The sequence below is a fragment of the Perognathus longimembris genome, chromosome 11, assembly GCF_023159225.1.
Source record: "Perognathus longimembris pacificus isolate PPM17 chromosome 11, ASM2315922v1, whole genome shotgun sequence".
Taxonomy (NCBI): domain Eukaryota; kingdom Metazoa; phylum Chordata; class Mammalia; order Rodentia; family Heteromyidae; genus Perognathus; species Perognathus longimembris.
The window spans coordinates 66,012,247-66,033,676 of record NC_063171.1 but is presented as its reverse complement, the minus strand read 5'-3'; the positions used below and the strand labels follow the sequence as shown (position 1 = coordinate 66,033,676).

Here is a 21,430-nt window from a genome sequence, read left to right as displayed (position 1 = left end):
TTCCCAGCACCTAAATTGATAAATTTTTTAAAAGAACACATACACATCAAGTTTTACCATGAACATTTTCAGTGAAAATAAATATTAGCTGTGTGTGTGGCAGGTTAAGTTTGTAATCTTAGCTACTTAGAAGGTGGAGATCAGAGAGGATTGCAATTTAAGGTTATCTATCCCACATTGAAAAAAAAGTCCCAAAAGTCCGTCTTCCAGTGGCCCAGTGTGGTATTGTGCTCATGTCATCCCAACTACTAACAGAAAGCTAAAGTATACAGATGGTGGTCTAGGTGGACACCTGGGAAGTAAGCGGAGATCTTATCTCAAAAAAAAAAAAAAAATCAATCCAGACACCAGTGGCTCACGCCTGTAATCTTTACTCAGAAGGCCGAGATCTGAGAATCAAGGTTTGAAGGCAAGCTGTGTAACTAAATCTTTAAGATCCTTATTTCCAGCTACAGCAAAAAGCCAGAAGTGGATGTGTGGCTCAAGTGGTAGAGTGCCAGTTATGAATAAAAAAGCTGAGCTACAGAGTGGAGCCCAGAGTTCAAGCCTCAGTACCTGCACAAAATAAACAACATACACAGGAAAGGGCTATGTAGTGTTAGGTTGCCTGCCTAACAAGTATGAGGCATTGAATTTAAATTCCTAGTACTAAGAGGGAAGGAGGGAGAGAGGGAGGGAGGGAGGGAGGGAGGGTGAGAAAAAGAAAAGAGGAAAGAAGAAAAGGAAAAGGAGACAAAGAAAGGAAAGAAAGAGAAAAGGAAAGAGAAGGAAAGAAAAAGGAAGGAAGGAAGGAGAGAGAAGGAAGGAAGGAAGATGTAAGAAAGACATCCACATTTTCTAGTAGAAATTGGGCAGGTTGTTCTCATTCAGGGTTCTTAGTTTGGATTATATTCTGGCTGTTAATTAACTAGAAAGTTGACAAATTATGTAATATAAGAGTCTTTAGGCTTTGGTAGGTGGGAAAATAGTGAAAATCACTGAAAATAGTGATTAGAATATCTTTTGTAAAACAATATTTGGTACGTTGGCACTGAAAAGTCATTTTAGAAATGCTAAAATTCTTGTATTAAGTAAATTTTAGCTGCTTTTATTTTCAGTGTGAATAAGTTTTTGTCTTAAATATATATCTCTTATAGTAACCAGGACAATGTAAGCATACTATAGTAAAAACTGAAATCAGCGGATAATACTTGCAATATGAATATTGATAGAAGATGTTTCAAAATGTATGAGCCATTCTCAATATTAAACATTTGGCTAATTAAAATAGTATAGCATTTATGACCTTTAAGCTGTGTAAATTTTATTAACTAGTAAAATTAAAGTGTACTTATTTCTGTAATGTGTTCAGAAATTATTTGGAATGTTTATTTGGTTTGTTGGATCTCTTATGTAATATGTAGGAATTCATATTTGCTACAAAAGATAAAAATGATCATATTAGGTTAATCATAGGGCAATCTTACCTGTGATTTACTTCATAAAAAGAATGTGAGGCAATCTTAACATCTGATTTGTTTTACAAAAAGAGTAATCTGTAGGGCAGTCCTACCTTTGATTTGCTTTGTCCAGTAGTGTCTATTTCCTTATAGTACTGATATTCTTTGATTCTGATAACAGGATTAAGTGATAGGATTACGTTGGAACAATACATTTCCCAGGTTATTCTCTCTATGATGTGAAAAATAGAAAATTCAAGAATTATAAGGGTAGTGTTTATTTGTATCAGGCATCCCTATTTGCCCATTTAATGGGTTGTGACACATAATTTAAAAGAGCGACTTTACAGTGGTACTCACTAGATATCATGTTGAAAATGACTACATTGTGTAGGTAGGGATGAGAGGGAAAAACTGGGAGAAAGCAAGGGAAAGGGTAACATTTGTCCAAAAAGAAATGTGTTCATCACCTGACTTAGGTTGTAACTGTACACCACCTTTATAATAACAAAAAAAATTTAAAAACAGTGACTTAAACATGCTTAATTTTCTGACAGGTATGCTGTGTGAGCTTTTAGAAATTGGAACAACTAAGATGTAGATAAAAAGAAAAGAGCAAAAACTTACTGTTTGGCCCCAGATGCTTTACCTTTAATGTTTATTTAGTTTATAATTTTAAAAGGTATTTTCATGCTGGGTATTAGTGGCGTCCACCCGTAATCCTTGCTCCTCAGCAGGCTGAGATATAAGGATTGTAGTTTGAAGCCAGGCTGGGTAGGAAAATGTACAAGACTCTTATCTCCAATTAGTTACAAAAGAGCTGAAAGTAGAGCTGTGGCTCAAATGGTAGAGTGCTAAACTTCAGTCAAAAAGCTTAGGGACAGCACCCAGGCCTTGAGTTCAAGTTCTAGGATAGACACCAAAAAAGAAAGAAACAAAAGAAAAGAAAAACAAAACATATTTTCATTGTTTTGGAGATTACCTTTTCAACTGATTTTTTTTACTCTCTAGTTAAAGCAACATGGTGATTATTGCCAATTGTATTTTCCTTTTCTTTTTCACATCTGTATTGTTTTGGCAGTTCTGGGCTTTGAACTTGGGACTTTTATGCTTGCTAAGTTTATATACCCTATCACTTGATCCAGACCCTTTCTACCTTGGTTATTTTGGGAATAAGGTCTTGTTTTAAGCCTGTAACCATCCTGGACTGGGAACCTGTTATTTGCACATCTCTTTGTCACTAGGATGTTGGTAAGACATTACTTATTTATAAATAAAATACTAAAAAAATAAAAAAACAATTTTAATTCCATTGTATACATAATGCAACTCAGTTAATGTGGAGGAGCTTTTGCTTAGACCTGTGTTACCATCAGTTTTGTTGAAATTGTTGTGTGAGCTGCTTACCATTTTCTTGCCCTTCATTTTGGGAAAAGAAACCTGTCAAAAAGCAAGATGCACGTGAACATGCTTAACTGAAGTGATAGGTAAAAATCTGAGATATGTTGAAAGGTGGCAACAGAAGTTGGGTAGCGTTGTGGGAGCAGTGAATCCGGCATCTGCAGTACATCTGAATTCTGTGCATTGTGCATACAGTTTTTCCTCTACAGAGGTCTCTTTGGAACCAGGTACCACTAATACCAGGGGTCTAACTATCTATCGTCTTGATTACTTTGCTTTTATTATAGAAATGGAAAGTCTGTAGTCACCTGCTACTTTGCTTGAATATCTCCGGAGGAGGTCCATGGGAGTGTGTTGTTTTTCGTGTCTCAGGAAGCCATCATGGGAGTAAGCCACTAAACCACTGCATTATTTTCTTAGTGGTATCACACTTGTGACCAGATACTTCTAAGTGTGTCACACAGGTTGTACTTGTACACCTCTTTGAGGATATCAGTTATTCACATTTAATAAGAAAACATCAGATTTGTACTTTGGTAACCTATATTAGCTCTTAAAAGATTCATTATAGGTAAATCAAATTGGAAATGCTACTTAGTATCATTGGATTTTAGAATCCTGTTTATGACTATTTCTTTCAGCTTTGCTCTGTCTAATTGTTTTCTCCTCATCACCCCATATGTAAAGAATGTTGGAATTGTAATTAAGGCCATAATCTTCTTAAAAATAACTTGCCAAATGTTAAAATATCAAGAATCAATTGCTGCCAAATGGTTTTTCTTTTAGTGGTAAACTCAGGATATTGCACATACTAGGCAGGCATTATACCATTAGCCATATCCCCAGGTCCATTTTGCTTTAGTTATTTTCAGATGAGCCTCACATTTTTTACTTGGGCTGGCCTTGGGTCAGCTTTGGACTGTAATCATTCTTCCTATGCTTCTCACACATAGGTGATATTACAGACAACTACCACCATGCCTGGCTTATTTATTGAGAAGATGAGTCTCACTAACTTTTTTCCTAGGCTGACCTTGGACCACAATTCTCCCAATGTCTACCTTCTAGGTGGCTGAGATTATAGTCGTGAGACATAGTGCTTACCCCAGTAAATGCTTCTTATTAAAAGAAGCTTCTAAAATATTATTATTATTATTTTTTTTTGGCCAGTCCTGGGCCTTGGACTCAGGGCCTGAGCACTGTCCCTGGCTTCTTCCCGCTCAAGGCTAGCACTCTGCCACTTGAGCCACAGCGCCGCTTCTGGCCGTTTTCTGTATATGTGGTGCTGGGGAATCGAACCTAGGGCCTCGTGTATCCGAGGCAGGCACTCTTGCCACTAGGCTATATCCCCAGCCCCCTAAAATATTATTAATTCATCACTGTGGACAGTTAAATTTGCAATTAGGCCATTGACATAATGCAACAATTTTACATAGTACAGAAAATAATATAGCAAAAAAACCTATCAAATTCGGTAACATTATCTTTTCAGAAGTCAAGTCTATCAGTATTCCAAAAATTTCAGATATTATGTTCACCCTAACTAACATATAAAAAAATGGAGCTTTCAATAAAATACATATGTTCCATTTGATTTTTAAATAAAATCAAGTTTTTGTTTCTAGAAGTCATCACAGTGGTGATGAAATCAATCATTTGTTACATCTTTTTTAAAGTTTTTATTTTATTGTAAAGTTGATGTACAGAGGGGTTACAGTTACATAAGTAAGGTAATAAGTACATTTCTTGATGAACATTGTTACCCCCTCGTTTCATCTTTGAATCCATTTTTTAAACATTGACACTTTCCTTTTTTCTTATTAAGCAGTTTTTAGAACAGTAAGAGTTTTACACCTTCTGCTAATAGACTTTTTTTTCTTAAGACCATGTAGTAGCATAGTGTCATGACCTTGTTATTATGATAGAATTTACCTGGCTTAAAAGTTTACAGAATTGGACATGTGTTGCTGGTTAAATATTTTCCAAACAGAACATCTGCATATGTCAAACCAATCCTGATCCAACATAATGAGATTTTCAGTGAACTGTAAAGCAGTGTGCAAAACCAAATTTTTATCTAAGTAAATTGATCTCTTAGCTTAATCCTAGTAGCATTGAGGGAAGCCATCATGCCAGTAGTAGATGAGAAAATGTACTTCTTTTAAGCTAAGATAGAGATGTATTACAGAAAATGATTGTTGGTACTTGTTAGATGGGCTTTTCTGTTCCTTCTAAATGTAGTTATTTCTGACTTTGGGAGGCAGGATCATTACAGACAAATCACTTCAAACTTAAGTTGGAAATCTGAGGTCTAGCTTGAGGTAAAATTTCTTTAAATATTTTACTTGCACTGTCTTCAATTGCAGTGTCATGGAATAGTAATAATAAAAGTTTAATGCTTTATTTCATGTGAAATTTCAAGGAGTTCTGTAAGTAAAAGTCAGAATGTTTAACACATAATTTAGTAGATGGATAAATACCTAACCGTTTGATCTAAAAGGCAATACCAGTGACACTAAACTGTGTTTAAACTATCAAACTAACTTTCAGGGTTTTTTTTTTGCAGAAAATTATTATTTTGGTATATATTGGTCTTGATGTACTGATGCTGTGAAGTCTTTGTTTTCCACTAGTAGTCAAGTTTTCCTTTAAATTTTGAGGTAGTCAAAAATGTCAGTTTGTGTTTAGAATTTTTAAATTACATGTGAATTATATTACATCTTTCCTATGCCTACCAAAATATGTGGCACATATTCTTAATAACAGTTTGTCAGCATTTCTTGAAAAGTGTTTTAGGACATATATAAGACATGTTTACACACATGCATATACCTTGTGAGTAAGTACATATCTCAGAAATCTTATTAATAGTTACAGTTTATTCTGTTGGAACTTCAAATAATATTGATGGCTTAGAAACCCTCCTGTGGACATAGATTCACTAGGCTTTTAAAATTGAACTAAGGAAAAAAATTCTACACAGTGGACACATTGTTTGATTTTGTTTTGTATTTTACTAGATTGTAGTGCAAGGCCAATAAATTAAACCTAGGCAGTTCTGTTGCTAATTACACACAACTTCTCTTGACTATCAGATATTCAAATCCATTTTATGAATATGGTAGAGAGAATAACAACTGTAAAACAAAGCAGTGTGCATGTAAGTGACTGTTAGCGTGCATTTCAGAAAGGATAAATGCTCACCATATGGTACAATTACTGTGTCCAAGTTTTCAAATTAGCTTCTCTCATCCTCCTTATTACTGTCTTTAAAAAGAGAGGAAAAAACCCAACATGATTTATCTACTCTGCAACAGAACTCTTGACGCAAAACAGCAGCCCAGTTCTGTCCAGTTTTTTTTTTCCCTTAGCATAATAGAGGCTGTGGGACTTTTTTATACTAATTACTGTGTGAGCCTCAGATGAACCCCCTTCAATTCACAGGGCTTTGTTAAGGGAGGAGCTGTCAATGCGTCTGCCCGCTTGCAGCTGTGCTGTGGCTTTAGCTTGCTTAACATTATGCTGCTTTTTAGACTTGACAGAAGGGATTTTTTTTTTTTATTAAGGCAAAGCAGCCTTGTAGCGAAATGGTTTAAGCAGCTGCATTGTGGGGAAGCACAAAGAAGTTATTATTGTGTCTGTTTAGGGGGGGTAGCATGGAGGGGGAGATACTCGGCTGCTGTTGATGCCGATTGTTGACTTGCCATCTGCCAGATAGGGAGAAGAAAAAAATGACAGCTCCAGCAGGGTGTTCAAGAGGTTGTTTGGAGAGACGCATAAACATGTGCAGATGTCGAACTGAATAATGGCTAGAACTTGAGACGGTTTATGATGCTGCTGCTGTGTGTGCACATACAGAATGAATGTGTGTGTGGATTTGGTTAACCGAGGGTACATACTAATTATCATTGTTTTCCTGCATGCCCCCTCCCCACATTTCCTTAATTAGTTTAGGCGTTTAATACTTCCTGTTCCCTCCCTTGTATACATCTAGTTTCAGAAAGCAACTTCTTAAATGGCAACACAAACTTTCTTATTTCCCCATGTAGATGGTAGATCAGTATGAATTGCTAACTAGTCATAGAAACTTTTGATTAAGTAATCATTGAATTGTCATGCCTTTAAATACTTATGTTAACAGTTCAAGAAGTTAGTTAATGCTTAAACTATCCTTTGGAACTAAATGTCTGAAATGATTTTGTTTTATAGGCTCCTGCTAAGGGTCAGAGAGGACCAGGTTTATTTTACTAAGTAGTTCCATGATACTTGAACTTTCATGTTCCTAGTTGTTAGAAGTTATGTAGTAACCTAGCCTTTTTGGTTAATCTCCTTCTTCTACTGATGACAGATCCATGTTTTCATCAAGCATTAACGAGTTGGTTGTATATTTCCTTCTGGTCTATTTTTATCATTAAGTGTTGGGAGTAGATTTGATGTACCTGGAATACTTTTAAATGCTGAAATGTTTATTGTTAGGAAGAAGTAAGTACATTTACTTAATTTTCTATTTTCTTACTTAATTTTAATAATTGAGAAGACACAGTTATGTTAGGTAAAGATTTCCTAACATGTGCTCTAGGACACCAAGTTTTTTTTAACTTCCAAAACCAAACCCAAAGAAAAGTGAGAAGCCCTGGCTTTTGTTGCCTTTTTCCTATTTATTTTCATTTGAATTTATTTTACCAAAACAAAAGAGAAGAAAATATGTGCAGAATTAAAAATTGCTTATTCTGAGTTTTAGTCAAGTCATACTTTTCTAAAATAGTTAAGGATTTGTTGCATAAGATTAATTAAAAATGCCTAAAGTGAGATTTAAATGCCAATGTACCAACTAAGCTTGATATGAGGAGCAGTGTCTTTCTGAAAGTATTATTTTCTACTTTTCAAAAGACAGATGTGCCTAGAAAAACTTTGTATTTCACTCTCTACAGTGACTCTTAACCCATAGTTGTTGGAAAGTCATAGTCTTCTGCTGCACTGGACCTCCTTTTTGTCTTATGCACTTATTATTTTTCTTTTATTTAGAAAGTCATAAATATGCCCATATTTTTGTAGAATAATTTACATGCTGCCTTGTAATCAGTCCTGATAGCCCTGTTAAGTTTGGGGCAAGTAGAACACCATTGTCCTTGAAGTGAGAGAGTGGTTACAAAGCTAGCTGGAATAATGCAAACTTGCCTGTCCACGCCTGTTATTCTCATTTTGTTAGCACCATTTGCCAATTGTGGGAAAGTATATATACCCAGTAAGATGACTGAAATAATGAAGGCAGAGTGCCTGAAGATTTAAATTTAGCAACCTGTACAACCATGAAACAACTTAGAACAACTATGAAAGTATTTAAGCATGACTTTATCTTGTCAAAAAAGTAAACAACTGCTTTGGAAGGATTTTGAGGGAACTAAGTGAGATAGTGTATTCAGATTATATGGAACAAATTCAGTTGCAGTTCTTGATATTTCATTTTTGTTAGGCAAGTCTAGTTCAAGTCTAGAGGTCTGTAACTGTTGAAATTGTAGTGTTAATATAATGTTCTGACTACTGTAAAGTGAACATACAAAAGTTATAGAGGCTGTTTTAAGGGAATTGTCACAAATAACAGGTTTTTTTTGCTTATAATCTAATGTTTAATGACATTGTTTCAGAAATCTGGAAGGAAGTCGTTTCTTTAAAAGAGAATATAGGGAAAACTGTTGAATTTAAACATTTGAATATGTGATAGGATTATTTAATGGTGATTTCAGGTTCTATAAAATAGTTTTTACTTGAAAATTCAATACAAGATCACAAAATTGTCTTCATTCTTTTGATTCATATTAATCCCAACTAAGAGCTCCATTTTCTCTGTTATGACCAATATATAAGCTGTATTTAGGTTGAAATTATTTTTACAGTAAGATTTTAAAACATAGTTAACACGTGTAATGCTGATGATAAGTGAGCCAATAGCACTAAAAAGAGTATTTTATTTTCTCATAAAGTTGTAATGTATTTATTTGTTCATCAGGACTCTTTATTTTGCAGATGAGAAAACAGATCAAGTTCACACCGGGGAGTGCTGAGATTAGAAGTATGTTCCTAGAGGAATAATCTGGTGATGGCATTTATTGACCTGAGGCCATCAGTAACTTCAGAACATATAGTATGACTAATTTCCACACAGATATAGCTGGTGGTTTTTAAGGGTTTTCTTTTCAATTTGTTTCTGTTAGGCCTTCAGCTTTAAATATTACTCAGTATGGAATGATAAGCCAAGGTTGTACCTGGGATTGCTGCTTATTTCAGCATTTAAGAGAGCGTCACAGAACTGAGGATAGTGACTGAGGAATTCTGGTTTGGTTTCAAAGAATAAACTGATGATACCAGGAAAATGAATGCAGTACTAATTTCATTGAAGGATATTTTAATACTTAATGATGTGACAGATGCCAAAATCCATGCACAGATAGTTAAGTGTTACAGTCTGGCTTAAAAAAATAATACTGTGTTTACTAAAAACAACTTACATAATAAACAAGAGGGAATATCCCATAGCCTATGAGCTATTGTGTAACAGATAAGGATAAAAAGCATTTTAAAATACTGTGAGGACAGCTTCACAAATGAATGAAACTGCACTTAGCATATTGTCAGGATCTCTCTGGCTTTCGCTCTTTCTCCTCTTCTAGGAGCTTCTAGCTTTCATGGTATATAGACGTATTTGAATTGTGCCTCAGAATAATCTTGTATGAGTAGTGAGTTAAAAAAAAAATATTGGCCAGTATGTTGAAAACAGAAGAATATTTCGCTGTCTGACATATTCTTTAAGACGTCTTGCTCCAGACATGTTTTGGCTTTAAATTTTTAATGTGTTTTTAGTCTCTTGAAAATCTGATTAAAGATGTTGGTAAACTTGGGAGCACTTTTTAGAACAGAAGATGATTAAGATACAAAGGCGGGAAAGGCATAAACCATGAAGTTGGTGTATTTTTTTTTTTTTGGCAAAGAAAGTCACTTATTTGTCTGAGACTAAAACTCTGCATCAAGTTCATAATTATATATGTTTAAGTGAAAGTGTGTGGAACAGCAGCTGTTGCTTTTTGGCATCTTTCTGAAAAGACATTGAAGTTTAAGTCTACAAACTATGCTCAAGAGTTTTGTAAGATGACCTTCTTCTCTACATTTGCTCTGTGTTCAGCTAACTGTTAACATACCTCATTGTACTTTTGTAGTGGGAACTGTGTAGAACTCTTTAGCTTTTTAATAGAGATGCTTTTATTTTTAAAAAGAATAAAAATATTTAATTCCACTAATAAAATTTGAACACTCTGTTTACTCAGTTATACTAAATAATGACATAGTTTCTGAGTGAATTATATTTTAAGTTTTATACACAAGGACTTAAAAAATAAATAAATATTAAATCTAAAAGTACATTTTGATTAAATGGCATCCATATGTCAAGAGATCATTTGTATAAAAGGAAATTTGATGTTTACCTCCTTGTAATAATGTTCATCTTTCTGCAATAGATTCATTTTTTAAACCTAGGTCTATTTTTCTTTGTATTTATGTTTTAAAGAGTGATATGAAGTTAGTGATATGAAGTTTAGACTTGGATAATCACCAGTTTTACTTCTATATAAAATTCTGACAGGGAGATGAACACTTTTTATGTTCTTCAATGAAAAGTCTGTCATACCATTGAATACTATCCTGCCAGTTACTCTGCATTTGGCAAAAGTGGTGACTAAGTAAACTGCAGAAAACTCCATTCCTGCTTTCTGTGGTGCTAGAAAGAAAGTTGGTAACTAATACCCTGCACAAATGCTTCATACTGTCAGCTATGCAAAGCAGGGGTGTACTCTACTGCAGATGTGCATTATTGTGTCATTTGCATTATCTTTTACTAACAAGTGAGTGCTTTATAACAAATGATCCCAGTTGCTACTTTTTACAAAAAAAATTAGAATTAATCTTTAGTGCATGATTGTACATTCTGTTGTTTCAAAATGTTTTAAGCATACACTATTGTATATTGTACAGGAAATATATGAATAGGTATTTCTTAACTACACAGTATAGAATGATTCATGTAACTATTTCATTGCAATTTGGATGACTTTCATGATGTGAAACTTGGAAAGCCTTTCCTTTCAAATGACTTGCTTTTAAGAACATTTCTATTTAACTGACTAGAACCATTTGAAAACAAGGACTGTGGAAGTCAGAGAATAATGAAGATAGAAATACTTATATGCAGTGAGAAAATTGGGTCTATTTCACTTTTGAGTTGTCATTTTTTTATGAGCATAATAGATTGTTTTCTGAAATTTCTAGCTGTGTGTTAGGTAACACTGCCCTCAGAGGGCCAAGGTAAGTAAGTTCATTTTTAACATTCTGAAATAGCTTTGCTATTGTTTAGCTGATCTGCAAGTGTGGAGAGGAGAATGGGCTTATTTAAATAATTCAATAATGTTTTATTTATGGTTGCATTTCTTTGATATGTTCAGTTATTTTTAAAGTGTTAAGTGTATGTGTGTACCTGAATTTGGTGGCCACATTTAGTCACATTTACTTCTTCTCTAAAATAATGATTAACAGATGATTGACCATAATGACTGATTTACAAATAGTATAAGAAAATTATCTGGAGAGTTTAAAGAGATTTTACTTTATTTTTTTTGTCTTTGATAGTAATATTCTAGTAGTTAAAACTATTTACAGTCTTATATTTGAATGTATAGCAGCATTCATTGGGATGGAAGCACATATTATATCTTTAAAATATGCTTAAAGAATAATTACTTCACTGGATATGCAAAGGATTCTATATAAATATATAAGCAATTGAAATATACCGTTATTCTCTTTAAAAGGCCTAATAGTAATGTGTGGCTTAATGTGTCTGAACAGTTTAAATGATGATTCACTTGTATAATAAAAGAAGATGAATTAGAAAGAAGTAATGTCAGAATAATTATATGTGTCCTTTGCACTGTTCTTTCTTTTCATATGTGGTAACTTTTTCATGAGATAATTTGAAAGAAACATTAAGGTGTTTAATAATTAGTTCAGTTTTAGCACTTTAAATTTTTTAAAGTGTTATAGCTACTTAAGAAAGGATTCCAGTGAGCGTGTTGTCAGTTTTTAACTAGTAATTTCAACTGGTTAAGCATGAGTCAGATGCAGTTCATCATCATCACCATTATCAGTTAGGATAATTTTTTTTCCAGTGCTAAGTCTTGAACTCAGGATCTGGGTGCTGTCCCTGAGCTTTTCTGGTAAGGCTGGTGCTCTACTACTTGAGCCAAAGCTCCACTTTTCACTTTCTAGTGGTGAACTGGAGATCAGAGTCTCATGAACATTCAGGAGTGGGCTGGCTTCAAACTGTGATCCTGAGGAGCTAGGAATGCAGGAGTGAGCCTGAAACCAATACCTGAAACAATTCATTATTACTAATAATGGTAGTTGAAAACAACTGTAAAGAAATGACAAAAATTGAAATTTTATCCACAAAATCCCCTTATTTGTTCAACTGATGTGGAACAGTTTTAATTAGCAAAATGGACAAATTTAATTTTACTTTAAAAGCTGTACTTTCATGTACTCTAGTATATGGTACTCATGAGGCACTCAAATCTTTGCTTTCCTCACCATACTATATCTTATTCAATTAACAAATATTTATGTAATACTTAATGTGAGCCAGATGTTGTCCTATGTGTTTCATAAATATTAATTTATTTCTTCATTATTAGTGCTTTCAGTTTTTAGAAGAGGATTCTGGAGACTTAAGAGCATTTCTGGCATTTGAATCTGGGCAGTTTGTCCTCTGAGTACACTCCCAACCACAGCACGGCACTAGGCCAGAGCAGGGCAGTGAGGTGACCTCCATCTCGACCCTGCCTTTGTCGGGTGGTTCTGTGTCTGACGGTCTAAGGATGCTGTGGCACCTGCCTCTCAGCACCACTGTGAGCCGGTCTCTTGTGGGTGAAGCCTGGTCTCAGGGCAGAGCTGAGGACTTCCTTGCTTTTTCTTGTTCCACCATACCACTCTTCCTTTCACCTTTAACTTGATGTAGTGAAGGTCTCCATTTATAATCTAAGGAAACATAGGGCATTGAGTTATTCTTAAGAATATCCAGAACCCGTGGGTTTGATGCAATAATCAGGTTTGGATCCCAAAGCACTGGAAATAAATGCATGGTAGGAGAGACCTCTTGACAAGAATCCGAAGTCAAGCCCTATTCTGTTATGTTAATTTTTGTTATCTAGGCAGTGGCTTTAATAGAGAGGTAGCATGAGCAAGTAAGCACTCATGTGCTTTCCCTATGGCACAGGCCTCCTGGTGAGCAAGGGCTACCACCTTGTTTGCCAGTCCCCCAACTGCCAGCTCTGTTACTGTATACCATACCCAAAAAGTGAATTGAGGTGTGGAAGTGTGTTATAGTGAGATTTATCCTTGGGTTTTTTTTTTGGTTGTTTGTTTTTTAACTTACTTTTTTGGTAGTGGTATTTATTTCTTGAGGCAGTGGTTATTGCCTCTCTGCTCTTTGGTAGCTGGGATACATGGCAAGTCAGTTATGGACACATTGTTCTGCATTTCATAGTAAGATTATCTACTGCAGTTACTATATAATGTAGGATATTACATTAACTTAAATATTCAGAGAATGTGGTGTGATAAATGGAAAATAGCTACAGTGAAGAAGTAAAAATTTTAAGTTGTCCTGTATCGTTGCAATACTTTATACTTTGTTAAAATTGTATAGAAATGACTTCATATTCACTGCAGTGTAGTGTGTAGAAATGGAGACTTTGCTATTATGCAGAAAGCAGATTAAAAAGAAAGCTTTGCTTTCACAACCTACAGGGTGTAAATGTAAGCAAAATAATAATTTAGCTCACATTTACCCAGCAGGAAGCTGAGTACAGATTGAGTAATTCTCCACAACATATCTACTGCTATGTAAACTAATCTCATGGTTTATTCTTCACCAAATTGCCAGGATGTTGTTTTCCATTGGCTGGTTTGTGTGAATGTTTCTGTCTCTCTCTCTCTCTCTCTCTCTCTCTCTCTCTCTCTCTCTCTCTCTCTCTCCTCTCTCTCTCTCTCTCTCTCCCTCCCCTCTCTCCTCTCTCCTCCCTCCTCCCTCCTCCCGCTTTCTCCTCCCTCTCTTCCCCCTCCTTCACTCTTTTTTTTCTCCTTTGTCTTTCCCTCTCTCTCTCCCTTCTCTCATTTCTCTTTGACCCCCCCTTCCCATCCTCTCTCTATTTCCCCCATTCCTCTTCCCATCCATGTGGCTTTTTTCTCTCAGAGTAAAACTGGACACTGTAATTCTATTATGATGTTGCTGTGTTAGAAAGAAAAAAGTATCACTTTTTCGGTTTAAGTCTAATATTCCCTAGAAACATGTGGAAGCAAGATGTGATTAACTGATTTATGGAATGTCATGAAACAAATACCAGAATGCTTAAGGTAGAAGGTAAATTATGGAAGCTTCAGGAAAGTAAAAGGAAATGACAGTGCAGAAAAAGTACTGACAGACTAGCCACACCAAGAAGTTTGACTTCCTACATCTTGTAGTATTCAGTGCTTAGATTTTTTTCTTTTCTTTTCATTGCCTCAGCTTCAAAGCAAAACATGGACCTCAGCCTTCTTTAGGAAGTAGATATGAAAACTATTTAAGGTAAAAATGACAGATTCATGCATTATTAGTGGAGGCAAAGTTTCTTGACCATAATACACTTTTCAAAAGAATCACGAAGGAACATGCAGTAAAACAGAAGAATGGGTTTACATCTGGAAAGCTTTTTAAGGCATCTTGGAAGCACAGAAAGCTGGTTGGCAAAATTGTAAACAACTTCCATGTGGCTAGTTGGAGGGTGATGGTGACCAGTCTGTTAGCAGCCAGACGTCTCAAAGAGGACTGCACAGTACCCCATCTTGAAGTGTTGCAGAATCTCGTGTGCTGTCCACATAGGAACCATGTCCCTTTCTGAAGGCACAGACAAGTAGCAGGGGTAGGAGATGCTGCGGCCGCACAGTGCAACAGCAACTCTCACAGGTGTCGGGGGCGAGGGCAAGGAAAGAACATTTGAGAGCCTTTGTGAAGGGGAAAAGCCGCAGCCTAAACATTCTTCACCAAGAATGATTAAAGAAATGGGAGAGGTTTTCACTTCAAAACTGATTTATTTGAGACAATCTTACTAAGTTGCCCAGATTGAATGAAAACTCTTGGGGTTCAGGCAGTCCTCCTGGCTAGGCCTCCAGACGATCCCACTTTTATTCTGAGTTAAACATGTTGACTTCATCCTCTTGTTCAGTGTTCAGTTTCTTATAACTGCCTACTAGAACTAAGACTTGACAATGTTTGTGTTGTGCGTTCTTGCTACTTGAATATATTGTGGTGCTGGGGAATCGAATGGGGGTGGGGTGGAGGGCTTCATGTATACGAGGCAAGCACTCTTGCCACTAGGCCATATTCCCAGTCCCTAAATACATGTTTTTAAATGAATAGTTGACCTGTGATGTTCATTGAGCAGCATCTTAGAATGAGTGATCTTGGAAACTGTAAGTTTTAGACCTCTCCTAATTTTCAGTGGTTATTCAAGCCAGCATACCTAAAACTGGCTGCATTAATGTCACAGTAGAATTTAGCATTTTAACTTGATCTGAAGGGCAAGCAAAGGGCATATTTGAAGGACTTGGTGAAAAGGAAATGATAACTTAAACATGTAAGTTCATAGAAGCTGTAAAATTTTACATATACATACATAAAATAACATATATATATAGAACATTTTAATAAGGACCAAAGCACTTGCATCTTTTTAAAGTTACATTTCATATTTCCTCTGTGCAATTAAAAAAGTATTACAGTAGTTTACTATAAATAATATAAGATAAAATCATCCGGATTAATTTTGAGGCATGTATAGAATAGAGTATGTTGCTCTCTGAGAGACATGGACAGGGCTCTGTTCGTACTAGAGGACTTCTCTGTATAAAAACATAGCAGGAAACTTTTTTAAAGATTTCAGGTATTTTACTATATTATGCCTTTTTCTGTAATGATATTTGGTTTTCAGATAATAAATCATACAATTATGAGTTATATATTTAGCATTTGTTTTTAGTGCTGTTTATTTATGAAGTCAATTTGTGGGGAAAGCCAGCCACGTTTTTATTGAGGTATTTCATATGTGTAAATTTGGTTGGCCCATGGCAACAAATAACTAATGTTTACTATATAGTTAAGTATGAAATGGATTCGATTTCACACTGATATTAAATCTGCTGTCTGAAGTAGACTTTTATTTAAGAGTATTGCTGAAGATAGGTTCATAAAGCATTTACATTATTTTTAACTGAACATTGCTATTTTCTGGTTTAAAATTCTGCTCTCTGGAAATTTTTTTAAAAAGCTTATGTTTTCTTAGTACTGGACATTTGTGTATAGCAATAAAAATCAGAAAGACTGGTTGTACATCTATTAAAAATTTTTTTTGGTGTTTTATCAATGGATTTTCCCCCAAATTTTTATTGTCAAACTTATGTACAGAGAGGTTACAGTTTTATACATTAGGCATTGGATATATTTCTTGTACTGTTATCCTCCCTCATTACCACCTCCCCCTTCCCCTTTCCTTTTCCCCCCATGAGTTGTTCAGTTCATTTACACCAAACAGTTTTGCAAGTATTGCTTTTGTAGTGGTTTGTATTTTTTACCCTATATATCACTGTTTACCAGTATACACGGTTTCCAGTGTACTCAGATAAGATACAGAGATAGTGTAGGTACAACCCCAGGAAGGGGATACATGACAGCAGTGAAGTTTAAATTCAGTGCCTCATGCTTACTAGGTAGGTGCCCTGTCACTTGAGTCATGCCCCAGCCCTTTATGATTTTAATTTTGAGATAGGGTCTCATTTTTCCCTGGCTGTCCTAAACTCCACCTTCCTATTTTATATTTTTTGTTATAGCTGGGGTGGCAGGAGCATGCCACTAGACACAGCCTTTTCTGTTGACATTGTGGTCTCATTACGATTTTGCTTGGGCTGGCCCTGAATCATAATCCTCCCATTCTCAGCCTCACAAAGTAGTGAGGACTGCAGATGTGAGTCCCTATGCCCAGCTGTGGGATAAATTTATTCATTTACTATTTATTAGCTTAGTGTGTAAATACTAAATTTATTTATGTAAATACTCCTGAATAATCACAGTACCACTACAAATTATATTATCATAATTAGCACTTCCATTTAATTAAAAGTATTTAACACTGTGTTAAATGTGATATGCTAAAAAGTTTTACAGTATGCCCTTACAAAAACCCATTATGTTGGTATGATATGATACCCACTGTCCAGATGAAGGAGGTAAATATAATACAGTGGATGCATTCATGTAGCTAATCAATGTTATAGTCAAGAATTCTTAACTAGCACATGGTTTACTTAGAAAAAAATTTTAGATTCCCTCTCCGTACTCCAGATTGTCTTCAATTTATACACCTTCTACTTCAGCTTCCTGTGTGCTGGAATTACAGGTGTATACCATCATGTCTGACTGACTACATGAGAGAATTTAAACCATGAGGTAGAGTAGAGAATGTTTGTACTTTGTTCCTTACAGAGTAACTAGCTCTTAACGCCAGTGATACTTGGAACAAATGTGAATGGCAGTGGTACTTTAAAAAATCTTTATCCTCCATGTATCTTAGAAAACTCAAAATTTCAGTTTGGTTGCTTTGGAAGTGATACTGTCTAGGATATTTTTATTTTCTATGTTATTTAAGCAAGTAGCATATTTTAATAAACTGACTTTTGTCTACATAAATAAGTAAATGCGGGTTTATATTCATTTGGATTATGTTTGTGCTTGTTCTAGTAAAATATAAGTTAATCTACCTAATTGTGATTTTAGCATAGTCTAGTTTATAGCATAGCTTGGGATTCCAGTAGATGAGTAGCTCTTTAATAAGTAAACATTGCTACAGCAGTTTGTACATAGTACATCTCATGTCCAATTTTCTCCTTCTCTTGAACTTAGAGTTATGACTCAATACAACCTAGCCTTAAGAGGAATCATATGTGTATTTTAATAAATTCTAAGTCGTGTGGGAAAGTTGGCAAAGGTCCAAAATCTAGAGTCATTATAAGAAAAACTCTGCATTCTAGAAAATTCTGAACCTCTTCCAACTCCACATTTCACAAATTTGATTCTCTCATTTTTTTTAATTTATTTTTTCATTTTCAAAGTAATATACAGAGGAGTTACAGATCATATATGCGACAGTGAGTACATTTCTTATCAAACTTGTTACCTCCTCCTTCGTTTTTCTCCCACCTTTCCCCCTCCCCGGCTCCCTCCCCACCCTCCCCACCCTCCCCTGAGTTGTACAGTTGGTTTACAGCATATTGTCTTGTAAGTATTGCAGTTGCATTGATTCACCTTTTACCCTTTGTCTGTCTGTTTTGGTGTTCCCCTTTCCTAGTTCTGATAAATATACATATAATACCCAGTGTACCAAAGTCAGATTCTCTCATTTTTATACAAGGTATAAGGATTTTTGTCTTTTTCATTCAGGAGGTATAAACTGAATCTGTATATTACTCCATGCCAAGAACTAATGAATTAAATTTGTTTTGTGGCTGCTCTGTGAATAATCCTTTGGTTATAGTAATTAGAAACTTGTATTTCCCATGGTGATTGTAAGAAAGTATAGTAGGGTACATGGATTAAAATAACAAATTGTGTAGGCTAGAACTTAGAAAACAGCATGTGGCAGGGACTACTCCTTTTGAAGGCTCTAGGGGTCCATTCCTTATTTCTTACAGCTTCCGGTGGCTCTAGGTGCTTCTTAGCTTATGGTGTATCATTCCATTCTTTGCCTCCATGGTTACATTACCTTCTCTCTGTATTACTCCATTCATACACAGACAGTGAATATTGGATTTAGGGCTCACCCAGATCAACTGACAGAAGCTCTTTCTCAAAATCATTCACTTAAGTCACATCTTTTGCCAAATAAAGTGATGTCATGTAAGTTTCAAAGATTAGCATGGATACATGTTTGAATGATGTATTATTTAGGTTAGTATACAAGCTAAACTACCAGAATCCTTGCTAGGAAATGCAGTTATGTTCACATAACAGGGATTTGGTCAGTGACTGACTATATATTGAACAATGTTCCCAAGAGATTATAATGGGGATTTATTTATTTATTTATTTATTTATCTATTTATTTATTTATTTATTTATTTTGCGAGTCCTGGGCCTTGGACTCAGGGCCTGAGCACTGTCCCTGGCTTCTTCCCGCTCAAGGCTAGCACTCCGCCACTTGAGCCACAGCGCCGCTTCTGGCCGTTTTCTGTATATGTGGTGCTGGGGAATCGAACCTAGGGCCTCGTGTATCCGAGGCAGGCACTCTTGCCACTAGGCTATATCCCCAGCCCCTATAATGAGGATTTAAAATTCCTGTTGTCTAATAAGATTTTAGTCATGGTTCACATCATTCCTCGTGCTTGTTCTGGCCAGCAAACCTGTGCTTAGATGTTTGCAGGCTATACCATCTAGATTTGTATAAGCATACTTTTCTAATGTTTGCCCAATGACAAAATTGCCTTAAAAAATGCTTTTCTCAGAGTATCTTGCTGTTAAGTAAAACGTGATGGTGTATTTGGTAATGTTGATATAGTAGTTCAAAACAACATCCAGCCAAAGGAACAAGTAAAACACCTGCTAAGGTGTAAAGAAAGTTGACTGAAGGTTTGTACTAGAAATGTTCTCCAGTTGTCACACTGCGCTTACTTACATTTGAGTGCAGGCAAATTTTGGATGTATATTCATGGATGTCTTTAGAACAAAGCCTTTGGAAGTCTTGAGTGTGTGTGTGTGTGTGTGTGTGTGTGTATACGTGTGTATACGTATTGATTCTGGGGCTTAAACTCAGTCCTGGGTACTGTCTCTGAGTTCTTTTGCTCAAGGCTAGCATTCTATCAATTGAGCCACAACTCCACTTCTGGCTTTTTTGGTGGTTAATTGGAGATAAGAGCGTCACAGATTTTCCTACCTGGACTGACTTTGAACTGCAGTCCTCTGATCTCAGTCTCCTGGGTAGCTAGGATTATAGGTGTGAGCCACCAAGCGCCTGGTTACTTTTGGCTTTTTGATGGTTAATTGGAGATTAGTCTCATGGACTTTCCCTCCAGGGCTGGCTTTGAACCATGACCCTCAGATCTCAGCTTTCTGAGTAGCTAGGATTATGTGCATGAGCCACTGGCACCTGGCTTAATTTTTTTTTTTTCTTAAGACAGGGTCTCACTATGTAGCCCAAACTTGATTTCAACTTCAAATTCTTTTGCCTCAGTCTCCCAAGTACTGAGATGACAGGTGGGGCTGCCATGCACAATTTTTATTGTTAAATATTTACTAAACCTTATTCTTCATAGGAAAATAATGTTCATAAATAAAAACTTAGAAATAAGTCAAGAAAATGAAAGAACATGGGTTGAAACAAAGCTTAAAACTATACACAAATATACATACAAAGATATAACTGTTAACAACACACAGTCAATAAATGTGTGTATTATTACATTTACACATACTTCCAGCTAGACAACCCAAGTAGACTTTCCTAACATTAAGCTACAGTGGTGCTCTGTGACACCAGGAAAACTGCATGACCATCTGGTTCCATTTTCCAGCCCTTCACTGGATATTTGTGCCTTGCTATTAGCTCTCAAGTGCCTTTAAGCCTAGCTCCTCAGGACGCTCAGTTCTGAGGATCATGATTCTCATCCAGCATAGTCAGGAAAGTCCGTGAGAGACTCATCTCCAGCTGACCACTAAAGAACTACAAGTGGCTCTGTGGCTCAAATGGTAGAGTGCTAGCCTTGAGCAAAAAAGCTCAGGGACAGTGCCCAGGTCCTGATTTTAGGACCCAACACCAGCATTAAAAGCATTAAAATTATTTTCCCTTTATAAAAAAAAAAGTGACACAAGTAGTCAAAGAGAAATACCTATTTATTATTCTTATAAATATTTTCCACCTAAATTCATAAATACTGTAGGCTTGATTTTTACCAAGGCTTTTAAAACTGCTAGAAATGTACTCTCATCTGATAAACTAGAAAACCAGACAAAATGCTTACTCAGATGAATGACTTCTGGAGGAATAATGGTGCAAATGAATTATCAAAGTGTGGAATTATTAAAAACAAAACATGTTTGGGTTTTAATTGAATCTTAATTGTAGGTTTATGTATTTTCTTTTGTAAGCTTAGTTAAAAGAAAATTGCCTAGCTAAATTTTTGGAGGCCAATATTGTAGGACATAAATTGTACCATCATTTATTTTTCACATAAAAGCTACCGCTCATTTGCTTTTAGCGTTAACACGTGTGTTTTCCTCCTGCAGGAGAATATATAAAAAACTGGAGGCCGCGATATTTCCTCTTGAAGACAGACGGCTCATTCATAGGATATAAGGAGAAACCTCAGGATGCGGACTTACCCTATCCCCTCAACAACTTTTCAGTGGCAAGTAAGTCCACTGTGGTAGTGAGTCACCTCCCATTTACTTTTTCTTAGAATCG

General features: G+C 35.7%; 1 protein-coding gene across 3 annotated transcripts in view; it reads left to right on the top strand.

Annotated features, from left to right (window-relative positions):
- Akt3 (AKT serine/threonine kinase 3) overlaps nt 1-21,430 on the top strand; it is a 190,379-nt gene that overhangs the window by 82,011 nt on the left and 86,938 nt on the right. For all 3 annotated transcript variants that reach the window (XM_048357470.1, XM_048357471.1, XM_048357472.1), the window contains one exon: nt 21,253-21,378. In XM_048357470.1, coding sequence (XP_048213427.1) covers nt 21,253-21,378 — 126 coding nt within the window. The remainder of the gene's footprint in view (nt 1-21,252; nt 21,379-21,430) is intronic.